Here is a 16,977-nt window from a genome sequence, read left to right as displayed (position 1 = left end):
AAGCCTGCACCCACACTAGTCTTACAGAGAGAGAGAGTCACTGCAAAGAGAGATGCCAGGGATCATCTGTAGTTCCTGGTAGAATAGTTTTCATCGACAAACTTAATAGGTGTGAGTTTTTATGGCGGCCTGTGATCTGTACTTCTATTAGGGGATAAATGATCATTGATATACAGGGACTCATGGATTGTCCTCTAAACTGTGACGGTCAATGTTGTTGTTTCAGATGAACGATGCCATGGGTTCTGAGCTACCCTGGGTCTACTTCGTCAGTCTGGTCATCTTCGGTTCCTTCTTTGTTCTCAACCTGGTTCTGGGAGTGTTAAGCGGGTAAGATATCCGAGCATTGCTAACACATGCACGTACGCACCCACACACACGGAGGGAAAAGGTGTCTAAAAGGTGTCTGGAACCCTGACCTGTTCACCGGACGTGCTACCTGTCCCAGACCTGCTGTTTTTCAACTCTCTAGAGACCGCAGGAGCGGTAGAGATACTCTTAATGATCGGCTATGAAAAGCCAACTGACATTTACTCCTGAGGTGCTGACCTGTTGCACCCTCGACAACTACTGTGATTATTATTATTTGACCATGCTGGTCATTTATGAACATTTGAACATCTTGGCCATGTTCTGTTATAATCTCCACCCGGCACAGCCAGAAGAGGATTGGCCACCCCTCATAGCCTGGTTCCTCTCTAGGTTTCTTCCTAGGTTTTGGCCTTTCTAGGGAGTTTTTCCTAGCCACCCTGCTTCTACACCTGCATTGCTTGCTGTTTGGGGTTTTAGGCTGGGTTTCTGTACAGCACTTTGAGATATCAGCTGATGTAACAAGGGCTATATAAATACATTTGATTTGATTTGAAATTTGATTTGATAAGTGTGTGTGTGTGTGTGTGTGTGTGTGTGTCCGTCCACAGAGAGTTCTCCAAGGAGAGAGAGAAGGCCAAGGCTCGTGGAGACTTCCAGAAGCTGAGAGAGAAGCAGCAGCTGGAGGAGGATCTGAAGGGCTACCTGGACTGGATCACTCAGGCTGAGGACATCGACCCTGAGAATGATGAGGAGGAGGACGAGGAGGGGGGCAAACGCAATCGTGAGTCGCCTACCTCGCCACTCCCTTCACATCACATTCCCACCTCTTCCCCTCTACCCTGTAAGGGGCACCTGTGGTTCAGAGGCAGGGACAGAGGTCTAGTTTTGAAACTCACATGGCTCTGACAATTGGATTTCCTTTGACATAAAAGTGAGGTAACAGTGCTAATCTTCCCTATTCAAGGTGGAGCCCAGAAAGAGAAGAGTTTAGCTTTAAATGGTGGGAATGTGTTTCTATACGGCAAAATGAATGCATGTCCAGCATTGTCATTCTGCTGCTGAGGTCTTGTTCCATGCTCTTGCTTTTATTTGTTGTCCCTGTGGTTATCACCTAAGACTAGTGTGTTAGCCTGTAGGTTTTTGAGTCTTTGCCGTAATGAATGTTGGTTCCCTGTTGGTTCTACCACCTGTTCCTAAGAAAATTATGAATGTGAATGTTGTGTCTGCTGCTTCAGCCACCCCCCCCCCCCCACATACACACACACACACCAGTGGCGGTAAGTGCCATTTATGATGAGTGAGGACGATTCTTATTTTCATGAGCATGGCCTTATTTCTATTACAGCATATTGGATGACTGTCGTTCATACTCCATTCACCCAGCTCAATGTAACAGCGATAGGTTTAGGCTACTACACGATACTCAAATGTTCCCCTATACCCATCACGAGGTTGCTACAACCTAGCCTATGAATGAAAGTTTACAGCGTAGCTGCACACATTCAGTACCGCCTTGCACACTCTTGCCTGCATCTAGCTGATCTAGGGTGTAACCATTCGTCCAACAGTTGCAAACAAGAGTTTCTATTGGACAAATTCTGGTATGTTTCTCCCCGTTTCGTTCCGTTTGCTTCCGTTTAAGAAACGTTTTTCAACAGAATCGGCGGAATGAATCACGCATAAACACAGTTCACTCCCTTCGTTTGTGGACTTCAATGCACAACACATCAGAAGTATGTGACATGGCGACAAAACCTTTCCAAGCCAAATCATATCCTAACCGCTACACACAGCCTACATTGTTGTCACCATATTATCTAAAGTAGCGTCCTTGTCAACATAGCTAGTAGAACTAATGCGTTAGTAAACCCCCTACAATCATGCAGTAACTTTCAGTCACTAAGCAGTATAGCGGTTACACCTGCGGTCCATGGTGGAAATAAATTAATAAAACCAAAAGCTTACCTTGACTTGAAAGAGTTCCAGTGTTGTGTTGGATAGTCATAGCCAGCTAGCTAACATAACATCCCTCTGTTTGAACCGGGTGTTTTGAGTAGGGTAAACTAGCTATGTGCATTCGCTAGCTAAGTGAAACTGAAAGTGAAAAGAAATTACAATCTCTCTCGCTCTCTTGCTTCTTCTTAATTTTTGAAGAAATTAATTTGTTCAAAACTGTTCAACTATTGTCTTTCTCTCTCTTTGAGTCAACCACTCACCACATTTTATGCACTGCAGTTCTAGCTAGCTGTAGCTTATGCTTTCAGTACTAGATTAATTCTCTGATCCTTTGATTGGGTGGACAGCAGTTCATGCTGCAAGAGCTCTGATAGGTTGGAGCACGTCCTCCGGAAGTTGTCATAATTCTTGTGGAAGTCTGTGGAAGGGGGTGAGAACCAAGAGCCTCCTAGGTTTTGTATTGAAGTCAATGTACCAAGAGGAGGACGGAAGCTAGCTGTCCTCCGGCTACACAATGGTGCTACCCTACAGAGTGTTGTTGAGGCTACTGTAGACCTTCATTTAAAAAAAAGTGTATTTGAATCAATTATTTGGTGATGTGAATATATTTAGTATAGTTTTATCTAAAAAGGATAACTTTTTAAATGTTTTTCAATTCTTACGAAATTCACTGAGGAGGATGGTCTTCCCCTTCCTCCTCTGAGGAGCCTCCACTGACACACACTTATTGTCAGCCCCTGCCTGTGTGCTCAATCTGTGCAGTGCAGGGTGGTGAACGGTGGGAATGATGATGATATGACTTTATTGTGAAAGAAAGAGCGAGTAATCCAAATCCTCTTTATGTAAGTATGACGCGTGGTGGGAGGAGACAACACAGCACTTCCTGTTTGAATGAGACACTCACTGGGCATAGATATTGTTACAGATAGATAGATAGACGGACAGACAGTGTGTGTGTGTGTGTGTGTGTGTGTGTGTGTGTGTGTGTGTGTGTGTGTGTGTGTGTGTGTGTGTGTGTGTGTGTGTGTGTGTGTGTGTGTGTGTGTGTGTGTGTGTGTGTGTGTGTGTGTGTGTGTGTGTGTGTGTGTTTCATTGTTGAGCGAGAGAGAGAGGGGCTCTAATTGAGATATCAGTCTCATCTGGCCAGGGCCATTATTAACAGACATAATAGGCACGTCAGACATGTTGTCATTGTTCTGTTTTTGTCATTGTTCTGTCCCCCCCCCCCCCCCCCCACACACAATACATGACTCATCTATTCCCAGATGTCCATCTTTAGTGCTGATTTAATTCAGTGAGTATGCTGCTGAGGCTCAGAGAGAGAGATATGTTTGATCTGTCATTAGCTATAATGCCTGGTGGAGATATGTTTGATCTGTGATCAATTCAAAAGCCTGTGAGATCTAGAGAGTTAGACTAATGCATGCCAGTAGGTTTGAGTGCCTCATTGGCCATCTACTGTATTAGCAGCACACTCACTCTCTCACTATTGGCCTGTACATGGTCGCTACATGATGCACTGTTTCTTATTGAGTGTGCGGGGGACATCAGTTGACCTGGTCGCAATTCTAAACAAAAAAAACAGGAAATAACACCACAGTGTCTAATCATGATCAGGGTAACCCAAACAAACACTGTCCTCAATGATTGTAGGTTCATGCTAGAACACTTCATTTCAGAGGGTGTATGTATACGTGGTCAGTAGCAGTGTAGCACATGCTTTAGTTTTAGTTTAACATACTAAGGTATGTTTGTGATTTCTGAATGGGGTTTTCTTGGCAAAGATCACTCAGTTGTAGAATCAGTTGAGGCCTCGAGGTGTCGGTGTGAGGTCTGGGAAAAGAGACCTGGGTGTGTGGAAGAACCCCCCTCACTATGTTAGACTGTTACCTCTCTCTATGTCACTTGTCTATGTCGGGTGTCTAGCTACCGTACTGCATACATGGCATGTTCGGCGTAGAGTTAAACTGTGTGGCCCAGCCGATACTAATCAATGTCCTTCTTCCTCTTCTTTTACTTTAACTCTTCAATGGCTTATTACTCATTCTTCTTCTTTCCTGTCTTCTAGTTCTTGTCTCGTCTTCTCTTTCATCTCTCCTGTCTTCTTTGGTGCTTCTCTAGTCTCTTCTTAAATGTGCTGATATTCTGTGGTGGATGTCTATTGTCTATTGTTCCCTCTTCTTCCCTGGTGACTCGCTGTTCCCTCTGCTGTCTGAATGCATGTACTGCATGCGTTTTAAAGACCAAGGGGTGACACTGGCTGAGCTAATGGAGAAGAAGAGAGGGAAGTTTGGCTGGTTCAGCCAGTCCACAGAGTCACATGGTAAATTGTGATGTGTGTGTGTGTGTGTGTGTGTGTGTGTTTTGCCCTCCCTCATTTTCTTGCTTGTACTTTGCTACTGGCTTGATGTATGCTCCTCCATTTATTGCGTTCAATCATCTTTACTCACTCTTCGTTTCACTCAGTCAGCCTCTTCGTTAGATCTTGTTCTCATTTTGTCCTGAGTCTTTGATAAAGTAGTGAGTGTGTGGATTTATGGATTGAACATCAGAAGTACATGAGACACAACCAGCAGGTTTTAGGCTTCTAGAGGTTACAGGAGGTCATGTGCATGTTGTAGCCTAGAATTCTCTAGAAATGGATCAAAGGGGAATAATGTATGTATTGTCTGCAGAATATATTGATATGTTGACTATGGAAAGGGTATGCATATGTGTAATCGGTCAACAGAGATAGATTGCAATGTAAACATCCATTGTGTGGTAATTTCGAGTCATTCATTGTCATTATTGTTTTCTTCCATTTCTGTGCGTTGTGGTTTGGATTTTTCCTTTCGATGTATTGTGGAGTATTTTTGAACCCTGTACTTGAGCATATGGTTTGTACAGCATCTGCACAGATCCACTAGTATAACGCTTTGAGCCCCTTTAGAAACCACACTATTGTCATCCCGTTCACATAGTAAACAACATGGAGGATCTGTGCAGGTGCTGCATTGTCTGCATCTGAATCAGCCCTGACTGTCAATGATAGTCCTCAAAGAGCCCCGTACTAAATCATGAGGATATGAAATCATGACACGGTTACTAGATTTAAGCCATATAACCGAAAACACTCACCCATAAGGGTTCTTTAGGTCTGAAACTCAGAGCCATCGTTCGATTGGATCTCACCTTACTTCCTGTGTTTGTGTGATGTCACAGCAAGCGTGCCTGCCAGCGAGACAGAGTCTGTGAACACTGACAACCCCAATGGAGAGGACGATAAGGCTAACTGCTGTGGGCCACACTGGTGAGTCTGTCCGTCTGTCAAGGTTCAAGATTCCTTTATACCTGGATAGACTATTAGCTTGAAAAGCTCCTGTAATACGTCATTCATGCAAATGGATATTAACAATATGATTCTTAATTTTCCCAGTCAAAAAATGACTAAATCAAAGTACAGGTCAGTTCTCTGTCAGTACTATGTGTCATGAATTTTCTTTGCATGGTCCTGGCATTGTGGAGGCTCATCGTTACGCGCTTGTGGTTTTTCCCCCCCACACACACACACTCTGTTCCTCCTGATCAGTCACTGCACTCCTGCCCATGTCCTCTTCATCATCACCACATTCTCATCATCATCATCATCATTATATCTCTGCCTTTTGTTTAGTCTTTGACACTTAGATTTGAGATCTTCTGTCTAATAAGCATGATTTCATTACAGTTCACGATTAACCTGTGCAAGAAATCCTGTGTTGATCAACCAGTACACAACACCACTTCCTAGTTCGAGTCAGACTGTGACATCATTTCCTCTCTCTTGCAGTCGGCGATGGCGTCACTGGAACCGGTTCTGCCGCAGGAAGTGTCGTGCTGCCGTGAAGTCGGTGTCTTTCTATTGGCTGGTGATCCTCCTGGTGTTTCTGAACACGCTCACCATCTCGTCAGAGCACTACAACCAGCCTGACTGGCTCACTGAAGTACAGGGTGGGTAGAGGGTCAAATTGCTATTTTCCAATTGCATACCCTCAGCATAATATGCACTTTACAGTGTCCTTTGCAGGAACCCAGGATACATCCTATGCTCTGTATGAATCTTACAATCTGCAATGTTATTGTACTACAGTGTCCTTGATAATCCGACGATACCTGTGACATAGCCAATAAAATGTTTGTTTTTTACAACCAGAAACTGTATGTCTGCAGCATATTGCAACCCTTCCTACCAGATCCCCATAGCAATGATCTTTGTAACTGGAACGTGTTGTACTGCAATGTCTACATGCTGATGTCCTCTGCTCTCCAGATGTGGCCAACAAGGTTCTGCTGGCTCTGTTCACGTGTGAGATGCTGGTGAAGATGTACAGTCTGGGCCTGCAGGCCTACTTCGTGTCCCTGTTCAACCGCTTCGACTGCTTCGTGGTGTGCGGCGGCATCGTGGAGACCATCCTGGTGGAGCTGGCCATCATGTCTCCTCTGGGCATCTCTGTGTTCCGTTGTGTCCGCCTGCTACGCATCTTCAAGGTCACACGGTGAGACTGGGAGACGTCAGGAGAGGCTGAACATAGATTGATGTTGTGGAGGTGTATTTTGGCCAAAATGTTTGCCTCTGTGATACTTTCACGTCGTATCGTGTTCTTCACCCGCTGGTTTGATATGTCATATACTGTTGGAAGAATGTATATCGGTGTCGAGGTATGTGTGTGCATGTGTGTGTGTTTGTGTGTTTTGCATTCATCTTAACTCTCTCTCTCTCGCTCTCTCTCTCTATGCCCTTTAGCCACTGGGCATCTCTCAGTAACCTGGTGGCGTCACTGCTCAACTCCATGAAGTCCATCGCCTCCCTCCTGCTCCTGCTCTTCCTCTTCATCATCATCTTCTCCCTGTTGGGCATGCAGCTCTTCGGAGGCAAGTTCAACTTCGACGAGACGATAACCAAGAGGAGCACCTTCGACAACTTCCCCCAGGCGCTACTCACAGTGTTTCAGGTAGGCCGCCTCTACCCGCCTCTCTCACAGTGATTATTGACCTATTGACGTTGTGATGACGTCTTAAATGACGTTGCGATTCTGTTGTGATGACGTTGCAACAACGTTGTGACGACGTTGCGATAACGTTGCGATATGACGTTGTGATAAAATTGTGATGACTTGTAATCATAACATTAATAATGTTGTGATGACGTTGTGATGACGTTGTGTTACTGTGTTGTGTGACTCAGATCCTGACAGGCGAGGATTGGAACGCTGTGATGTATGATGGTATCATGGCGTACGGTGGACCCTTCTCATCAGGCATGGTCGTCAGCATCTACTTCATCATCCTCTTCGTCTGCGGAAACTGTATCCTGTTTCTAACACATGGATTCCACTGTCTGTAGCTGTTTAGAGTTTCGAACAATGTTATCCGCTGGTTCTAGAGAGCCACAATATGTGCAGGCGTTTGTTTCGCCCCAGCACTAACTCACCTGACTCAGCTAGTCATGAGTTACTCTTCATGAGTACTTGGTTTGTTGAATCAATTACGCTAGTCCTGAGCTGGAACAAAACCCTGCACACATTGCAGGCCCACAGGACCAGGAGTGAAGAACAGTGCATTACATTGAAACGTTAGGTGAACGTTGTAGCTCTGTTGCCCTTAAGTCCTGTGTGTAATCAGACATCCTGCTGAACGTCTTCTTGGCCATCGCCGTTGACAACCTGGCAGATGCAGAGAGCCTGAACACAGCCCAGAAGGAGGAAGAGGAGGAGAAGGAGAGGAAGAAGAGTTCCAGGTAATGCCAATACTGTCTGACTGATAGGAGATAGTGTTGTGGTTTTGTTTTTCCTCTGTACCTGACATTTGATTTGATTTGACATGGAGGTTGTCTTGTGTTTGGGGTCATTTTCTCCAGAAGTGACACAGACAAGACAGAGGATCTGAAACCTGAAAGCCAGGATGGGGAGATCAAGGTAATCACAGACTGACTTTTAGTTTCAGAGTTTAGAAAGTCAGAGGAGAGCAATCCATAACCACACAGAGGCACCATTAGGTAACAAATTGTGCTGGTAATCCCTGGGTATTTATTCACGTCTACATTTTTAGCAACTCAGGATGGTACAGTGAGGTTAAACCATGTGGCATTCATAACAGTACTGATACAATCCTGACATGTCATTTGTGTCTGTGTGGGTGTAGCTTCCATGGGAGGAGGAAGTGGAAGAGGAGAAGGAGCCATATCCCACTCCAGATACTCCAGGTAAACTCTTCTGGCCTAGCTTTGGTGCTGTAGCTTCCGTGCCCTGACACTGCTTTGTCTCCGATCCTGGGTCTCTCCCCAGTTGGTGATGATGACGACGATGATGACGATGATGAGCTCCCGGAGGTTCCGATTGGGCCACGCCCTCAGAGGCTGTCGGACCTCAGCGCCAAGGAGAAGACTCCGCCCATCCCTGAGGGCAGCGCTTTCTTCATCTTCAGCAACACTAACCTGTGAGTAGGCCTCAGTACAAAACATAGGATATTATGCAAACACACGCACACTGACTTTTTTGCATACACTCCCAAGAGATCCATAGATGACGCAGTCTCAATTGCTCTCCGCACTGCCCTCACCCACCTAGATAAGAGGAATATCTATGTGAGAATGCTGTTCATTGACTACAGCTCAGCATTCAACACCCTTCGTCCCCTCAAAGCGCGTCACCTAGCTTAGTACTGTGGGTCTGAACAGCTCCCTCTGCAACTGGATCCTGGACTTCCTTACGGGCCGACCCCAGGTGGTGAGGGTAGGCAACATCACCTCCTCCACGCTGACTTTCAACACAGGGGCCCCACAAGGGTGTGTGCTTAGTCCTCTCCTGTACGCCTTGTTCACCCACGACTGCATGGCCAGGCATGACTCCAACACAATCATCAAGTTTGCTGACGACACGACGGTGGTAGGCCAGATGACCGTCGATGATGAGTCAGCCTACAGGGAGGAGGTCAGTGACCTGGCAGTGTGGTGCCAGAGCAACAACCTCTCCCTCAGTGTCAGTAAGACCAAGGAGCTGTTCGTGGACCACAGGAAACAGGGGCGTGAGCACGCCCCCATCCACATCGAGAGGGCTGCGGTAGAGCAGGTCGAGAGCTTCAAGTTCTTCTGTGTTCAAATCAATAAAGACTTAAAATGGTCCAAACACATGTGCACAGTTGTGAAGAAGGCTCTTCTCCCTCAGGAGGTTAGAAAAAGTTTGGCATTGGTCCTCAAATCGTCAAAAAGTTCTACAGCTGTACCATTGAGAGAATTTTGACTGGCTGCATCACTGCCTGGTATGGCAATAGCACTGCCCTCGATCACATAGCGCTACAGAGGGTGGAGTGGAAAGCCCAGTGCATCATTTGGGCCGAGCTCCCTGCCGTCCAGGACATTTATATCGGGCGGTGTGGTAGAAAGGCCCGGAAAATCTTTAAAGACTCCAACCACCCGAGCCATAGACTATTCTCTCTGCTTCCGCACGGCAAGCCGTACCGCTCTTGAACGGCTTCTATCCCCAATCAATACGATTGATAAATAGCTAACAAAATAGCCTCACGGACTATCTGAGTTAACCTTGTATATTTATTGACCTAGTTTTGTCTTTACGCAGACTCACAGGGCCCTACACACTCACTCACACACACTCACTCCATCTGCTCAATCACACATAATATGCACATACATTTATATTCATACCTTGTATATTTATTGACCCAGTTTTGTCTTTACGCACACTCTACACACCCACACACCCACTCACATACAAGCTGCTGCTACTCTGTTTATCTCCTATCCTGTTGCCTAGTCCCCTTACCCCTGTACATATCTACCTCCATCACTCCAGCATCCCTGCACATTGTAAATATGGTATTGGAACTGACCCTGTATTTAGTATGCTTACCCCTATACATATCTATCTCCATCACTCCAGTATCCCTGTCCCCTTCCCCTTATACATATCTACCTCCATCACTCCAGCATCCCTGCACATTGTAAATATAGTATTGGAACTGATCCTGTATATAGTATGGTATTGAACTGACCCTGTAAATAGTATGGTATTGAACTGACCCTGTATATAGTATGGTATTGAACTGACCCTGTAAATAGTATGGTATTGAACTGACCCTGTATATAGTATGGTATTGAACTGACCCAATATATAGTATGGTATTGAACTGACCCTGTATATAGTATGGTATTGAACTGACCCTGTATATAGTATGGTATTGAGCTGACCCTGTATATAGTATGGTATTGAACTGACCCTGTATATAGTATGGTATTGAACTGATCCTGTATATAGTATGGTATTGAACAGATCCTGTATATAGTATGGTATTGGAACTGACCCTGTATATAGTATGGTATTGAACTGACCCTGTATATAGTATGGTATTGAACTGACCCTGTATATAGTATGGTATTGAACTGACCCTGTATATAGTATGGTATTGAACTGACCCTGTATATAGTATGTTATTGAACTGACCCTGTATATAGTATGTTACTTACTTATTGTGTTCTTCATATTTCTTCTTATTTCTCATCTGTTTTTTCTAGTATTACATTGTTATTGATTATTGCATTGTTGGGTTTTGAGTTCGCAAGAAAGGCATTTCACTGTGCTTGTACATGTGACATTAAAACTTGAAACACACACACACTCACAAATAATGTGTAATTAAATGGCTTTCTTTCTCAGGGTCCGGGTGGCTTGCCACAAGCTGACCAACCACCACATCTTCACCAACCTCATCCTGGTCTTCATCATGCTGAGCTCTGTGTCTCTGGCTGCTGAGGACCCCATACGCAACTTCTCGGCACGCAACATCGTATGTATGCTGCAGCAGCCTTTTCTCTGACAGTCAAAATAACCATTAAAGCTGCAATATGTCACTTTTTGGGCGACCCGACCAAATGTAGATATAAATGTGAGTTATAGATCTGTCATTCTCATTGAAAGCAAGCCTAAGAAGAGGTAGATCTGTTCTATGTGCGCTATTTCTATGCTTCCCGTTCTTAAGATACGCTTTTGCCTCGTTTACTTCCGGGTTTTGTACACCAGCTTCAAACGGCTGAAAAAACTATATTTTTGGTTATTGAAAATATATTTCTCAGCGGTTTAGATAGTAGTTAGGCAAACTATTAGAACCAACCAGGAAATGGCGGAGCCAATTCTGCATATTGCACCTTTAATAGCATCAAGATGATGTCTACTTCCATGAAAGTCATTTTACAGTAATTTTACAGTAATTTTACAGTAATGACATTAAGATCATGTTTAACGGTGATATGGAATATCCATGTTAAAAACTACATTTGAACTAAAAACTCAAACCTATACTATCAATTTAGGACGGTTGATGCATTCTGAAGTTGTTGATATCATGTCATGTGGTGATGCCTTGACCTCCTGTTAAACTTTCACATTGCCTTTTGCAGATACTTGGTTATTTTGACTATGCTTTCACGGCAATCTTTACTGTTGAGATCCTGTTGAAGGTAAATGCTTCCCCCCCCGCTGTGTGTGTGTGCTGTGCTCTACTGCTTGTGTGGTAACACTCCAACCTTCTCGTTGCTTTCCAGATCCTAGGCTATGCAGATTATGTCTTCACTAGTATGTTTACCTTTGAGATCCTGTTGAAGGTAACCTGGTTTCTATGACAACCATAGCCTTGCTGCACTCCCCTGTCCACTGTATGTCGCCTGTTTGTAAATGGCACACGTTTTTCCCCCATTTGTCTGTCAGCAACCGTCACGGCACCTCTTTTAATCACAAACGGACCCGAAGCTCAATAGATAACATCAGTTGTTATCCCATGAGTTGTTATTATTTTCATTTGGAGCCAAAAGAGGGGGCAATATGTATCTGTGTACATTTTTTGAGAGTAGCATGATCCACTGCATTCTTATTGTGTACAGTTTAAACTGCACCCTGTAAAGATGAGGGCTCATCCTCTTTGTGAATCTCCACCATAGAGATTCCTACCCTGGTTGGCAGATCTGTTTCTCCTTTAGCCAACAAGTTCTGAGTTTGGCCTGAACTAAAGCATAAACAGATATGGCATCCGCATCCTATTGGTATGATGTTGTCATTCTTCCCCCTCGAGTACTTCCACAGAATGTGCATGAAACCACGACCCACATGAATGACTCTGAAGCAATTTGACTACTCTTTTGAATGCAACCTTAAACCCCCCCAACTCCCCAATTTGAGCCATCTTTGCAGTTTGAGCGAACTTTGTTATAATCTCTATAGGAAATGAATAGGAATATCTCTGAAATGATGTGTCCAACGTCAGAACAGTTCTCATTTGTCTATGTTTTAAATGTCATTGCCTGTGTGCTGTCGTGTGTGTGTGTGTGTGTGTGTGTGTGTGTGTGTGTGTGTGTGTGTGTGTGTGTGTGTGTGTGTGTGTGTGTGTGTGTGTGTGTGTGTGTGTGTGTGTGTGTGTGTGTGTGTGTGTGTGTGTGTGTGTGAGAAGATGTGCAGGTGATGGCGATTGTCTGATATGCAATTAAATGTGTACTTTGTTGTGTCTGAGTTTCTATAGAAACCCATTTTTCTGGCATTGATTATCACATTGAGAAGCATGCGTAGGAGTTTGAGTAAGAGTGGAACTAGATCTGTGTGTAGGTGGACGTGTTTCACTATACTTGTGTGGACCAGAAGTCACCACAAGAGTGTCCCCACAATTTAGGGTTAAGGTTAAAATTAGTGTGAGGGTTAGGGTTAGGATTTGGGGTTAAAGGGTAGGGTTAGGGTTAGGTTTTTGGGGTTATGGTCAGGGTTGGGTTCAGGGTTAATGGGAATCAATTGTTTGTCCCCACAAGGTTAGATAAACAAGACGGTGTGTGTTTCTCTGCCTGCCCACGTCTATGTCATCGACAGTTATGGCTAAAGCTATTGTGTCTAGTAAGGGACAGCCCAGTGTATAAGTTCAGGATATCTGACGCAGGTATCTCTGTGCTCTCCAGATGACAGCGTTTGGGGCTTTCCTCCATAAAGGAGCCTTCTGCAGGAACTACTTCAACCTGCTGGACCTACTGGTGGTGGGAGTCTCTCTGGTGTCCTTCGGCATTCAGTACGTAACCAATCCATCCATCCACCAATCAAGCAACCAACCAATGTGGTCATAACTGTCTCTGTTTGGTGTTCAGGTCGTCCGCCATCTCGGTGGTGAAGATCCTGCGTGTGCTGAGGGTGCTGCGGCCCCTGAGGGCCATCAACAGAGCCAAGGGCCTCAAGGTGAGACAGGGGTCCAGTGGGCCACAGTGGAACAACTGTTTAACAACGCACCCAGAGAAAACCAGTTCTAACTAGCACACTTCCACAAGGGAACCAGCCACTGAAATCCCCTGCAAATCATCATGCTAAGGGTAGAGGGTTCAATGAGGTTGATTCGTCCCTGACCTTTTCTCTCTCGTCGCCTCTGTTTTTGACCCCTGACCCTGCAGCATGTGGTCCAGTGTGTATTTGTGGCCATCAGGACCATTGGTAATATCATGATCGTCACCACGCTGCTACAGTTCATGTTCGCCTGCATAGGAGTGCAGCTCTTCAAGGTACCTACCTCCATTGTAGTATGACGGAATGAGTGTTGTGTGTGCAATTCATTATACAGTTGAAGTCAGAAGTTTACATACACCTTAGCCAAATACATTTAAACTCAGTTTTTCACAATTGCTGACATTTAATCCCAGTAAGAATTCCCTGTATTTGTTCAGTTAGGATCACCACTTTATTTTAAGAATGAAATGTCAGAATAATAGTAGACAGAATGATTTATTTCAGCTTTTATTTCTTTCATCACATTCCCAGTGGGTCAGAAGTTTACATACACTCAATTAGTATTTGGTAGCATTGCTTTTAAATTGTTTAACTTGGGTCAAACGTTTGGGTAGCCTTCCACAAGCTTCCCACAATAAGTTGGGTGAATTTTGGCCCATTCCTCCTGACAGAGCTGGTGTAACTGAGTCTGGTTTGTAGGACTCCTTGCTCGCACACGCTTTTTCATTTCTGCCCACAAATGTTCTATAGGATTGAGGTCAGGGCTTTGCGATGGCCACTCCAATACCTTGACTTTGTTGTCCTTAAGCCATTGTGCCACAACTTTGGAAGTATGCTTGGGGTCATTGTCCATTTGGAAGACCCATTTGCGACCAAGCTTTAACTTCCTGACTGATGACTTAAGATGTTGCTTCAATATATCCACATAATTATCCTACCTCATGATGCCATCTATTTTGTGTAGTGCACCAGTCCCTCCTGCAGCAAAGCACCCCCACAATATGATGTTGCCACCCCCGTGCTTCACGGTTGGGATGGTGTTCTTCGGCTTGCAAGCCTCCCCCCTTTTCCTCCAAACATAACAATGGTAATTATGGCCAAACAGTTCTATTTTTGTTTCATTAGACCAGAGGACATTTCTCCAAAAAGTATGATCTTTGTCCCTGTGTGCAGTTGCAAACTGTAGTCTGGCTTTTTTTATGGCGGTTTTGGAGCAGTGGCTTTTTCCTTGTTGAGTGGCCTTTCAAGTTATGTTGATATAGGACTTGTTTTACTGTGGATATAGATACTTTTGTACCTGTTTCCTCCAGCATCTTCACAAGGTCCTTTGCTGTTGTTCTGCGATTGATTTGCACTTTTCACACCAAAGTACGTTCATCTCTAGGAGACAGAAAGCGTCTTCTTCCTGAGCGGTGTGACGGCTGCGTCGTCCCATGGTGTTTATACTTGTGTACTATTGTTTGTACAGCTGAACGTGGTACCTTCAGGCGTTTTGAAATAGCTCCCAAGGATGAACCAGACTTGTGGAGGTCTACAATCTTTTTTTGAGGTCTTGGCTGATTTCTTTTGATTTTCCCATGTAGTCAAGCAAAGAGGCACTGAGTTTGAAGGTAGGCCTTGAAATACATCCACAGGTACATCTCCAATTGACTCAATTGATGTCAATTAGCCTATCAGAAGCTTCTAAAGCCATGACATAATTTTCTGAAATTTTCCAAGCTGTTTAAAGGCTGAGTGTATGTAAACTTCTGACCCACTGGAATTGTGATACAGTGAATGATAAGTGAAATAATCTGTCTGTAAACAATTGTTGGAAAAATTACTTGTCATGCACAAAGTAGATGTCCTAACCGACTTGCCAAAACTATAGTTCGTTAACAAGAAGTTTGTGGAGTGGTTGAAAAACAAGTTTTACTGACTCCAACCTAAGTGTATGTAAACTTCCGACTTCAACTGTATATGTGTGATAGTGTGTGATAGAATAGCAGCTGTTAATCTTCTGTTCTCTCGCTCAGGGCAAGTTCTATCGCTGCACAGACGAGGCCAAGTCCAGCCCGGAGGAATGCAAGTGAGTTGGATTGCTCTCCATTTTTTTCCTCCCTGCACTATGCCGGATACAATTGTAAGCTTACCATTGTGTGTGTGTGTGCATATGTCTGTATGTTAATGTGTCACACAGATATGTCAATCTGTGTGTAAAAGTGTAACTTCTTCTTCTCTCCTCGCGTAGAGGCACATACATTCTGTATAAGGATGGCGACACAGTGTTGCCTGCGGTCAGGGAGAGGATCTGGTACAACAGTGACTTCAACTTTGACAACGTCCTCATGGCCATGATGGCTCTGTTCACCGTCTCTACGTTTGAAGGCTGGCCTGCGTAAGAGCCTCTCACAGATGCACACACACACGCACGCGCACACACACACGCAGCGAAAGCGTACGCGAACATACACACTCCTACGTATGCGTATCCAGACGTTCACTTTGACGAAGCGTCTCACTGATCAGTGCGCGTTTGTTTCTGTGGCTCAGTCTGCTGTACAAGGCCATCGACTCCAACAGAGAGAATATGGGTCCCATCTACAACTACCGCGTGGAGATCTCCATCTTCTTCATCATCTACATCATCATCATCGCCTTCTTCATGATGAACATCTTTGTCGGTTTCGTCATCGTCACCTTCCAGGAGCAGGGAGAGAAAGAGTACAAGAACTGTGAGCTGGACAAAAACCAGGTAAGAGCCGTGTGTGTGTGTGTGTGTGTGTGTGTGTGTGTGTGTGTGTGTGTGTGTGTGTGTGTGTGTGTGTGTGTGTGTGTGTGTGTGTGTGTGTGTGTGTGTGTGTGTGTGTGTGTGTGTGTGTGTGTGTGTGTGTGTGTGTGTTTGATTAACTCTGTGTTCTCTCTACCCTCTCTAGCGTCAGTGTGTAGAGTATGCTCTGATCGCTCGTCCACTGCGGAGGTACATCCCTAAGAACCCCTACCAGTATAAGTTCTGGTATGTGGTTAACTCCACTGGCTTTGAGTACGTCATGTTCGTTCTCATCATCCTCAACACACTGTGTTTGGCGATCCAGGTGAGTCCCTACTGCCAGCCCTATATAGCCCTATATATGCCTCTATAGCCCTGTATATGCCTGTATATGCCTGTATAGCCCTCTATAGCCCTGTATATGACTATATAGCCCTCTGTAGCTCTAAATAGCCCTCTATATCCCTCTATATGCCTATATAGCTCTAAATAGCCCTCTATAGCCCTGTATATGCCTGTATACCCCTCTATAGTCCTGTATATGCCTATATAGCCCTCTATAGCTCTAAATAGCCCCATATAGCCCTCTATAGCTCTAAATAGCCCTATATTGCCCTCTATATGCCTATATAGCCCTTTATATATATAAATAGCCCTCTATAGCCCTCTATATGCCTATAT

The 16,977-nt window shown here is 44.6% G+C and overlaps 1 protein-coding gene across 1 annotated transcript in view; it reads left to right on the top strand.

Moving 5' to 3' along the window:
- The window catches only part of LOC139557110 (voltage-dependent L-type calcium channel subunit alpha-1D-like), a 92,664-nt gene that overhangs the window by 54,887 nt on the left and 20,800 nt on the right, over positions 1 to 16,977 (top strand). The window contains exons 8-29 of the mRNA XM_071371482.1: positions 227 to 330; positions 921 to 1,093; positions 4,511 to 4,591; positions 5,473 to 5,560; positions 5,687 to 5,713; positions 6,080 to 6,240; positions 6,560 to 6,785; positions 7,034 to 7,241; positions 7,475 to 7,595; positions 7,912 to 8,026; positions 8,147 to 8,204; positions 8,431 to 8,491; positions 8,574 to 8,724; positions 10,959 to 11,088; positions 11,843 to 11,902; positions 13,235 to 13,341; positions 13,418 to 13,505; positions 13,715 to 13,822; positions 15,563 to 15,615; positions 15,778 to 15,924; positions 16,080 to 16,281; positions 16,463 to 16,621. Coding sequence (XP_071227583.1) covers positions 227 to 330; positions 921 to 1,093; positions 4,511 to 4,591; positions 5,473 to 5,560; positions 5,687 to 5,713; positions 6,080 to 6,240; positions 6,560 to 6,785; positions 7,034 to 7,241; positions 7,475 to 7,595; positions 7,912 to 8,026; positions 8,147 to 8,204; positions 8,431 to 8,491; positions 8,574 to 8,724; positions 10,959 to 11,088; positions 11,843 to 11,902; positions 13,235 to 13,341; positions 13,418 to 13,505; positions 13,715 to 13,822; positions 15,563 to 15,615; positions 15,778 to 15,924; positions 16,080 to 16,281; positions 16,463 to 16,621 — 2,628 coding nt within the window. The remainder of the gene's footprint in view (positions 1 to 226; positions 331 to 920; positions 1,094 to 4,510; positions 4,592 to 5,472; positions 5,561 to 5,686; positions 5,714 to 6,079; positions 6,241 to 6,559; positions 6,786 to 7,033; positions 7,242 to 7,474; positions 7,596 to 7,911; positions 8,027 to 8,146; positions 8,205 to 8,430; positions 8,492 to 8,573; positions 8,725 to 10,958; positions 11,089 to 11,842; positions 11,903 to 13,234; positions 13,342 to 13,417; positions 13,506 to 13,714; positions 13,823 to 15,562; positions 15,616 to 15,777; positions 15,925 to 16,079; positions 16,282 to 16,462; positions 16,622 to 16,977) is intronic.

This window comes from Salvelinus alpinus, chromosome 28 (genome assembly GCF_045679555.1).
Source record: "Salvelinus alpinus chromosome 28, SLU_Salpinus.1, whole genome shotgun sequence".
Taxonomy (NCBI): Eukaryota; Metazoa; Chordata; class Actinopteri; order Salmoniformes; family Salmonidae; genus Salvelinus; species Salvelinus alpinus.
Note: the sequence above shows the minus strand (reverse complement) of the source record. Positions and strands in the feature narration are given on the sequence as shown.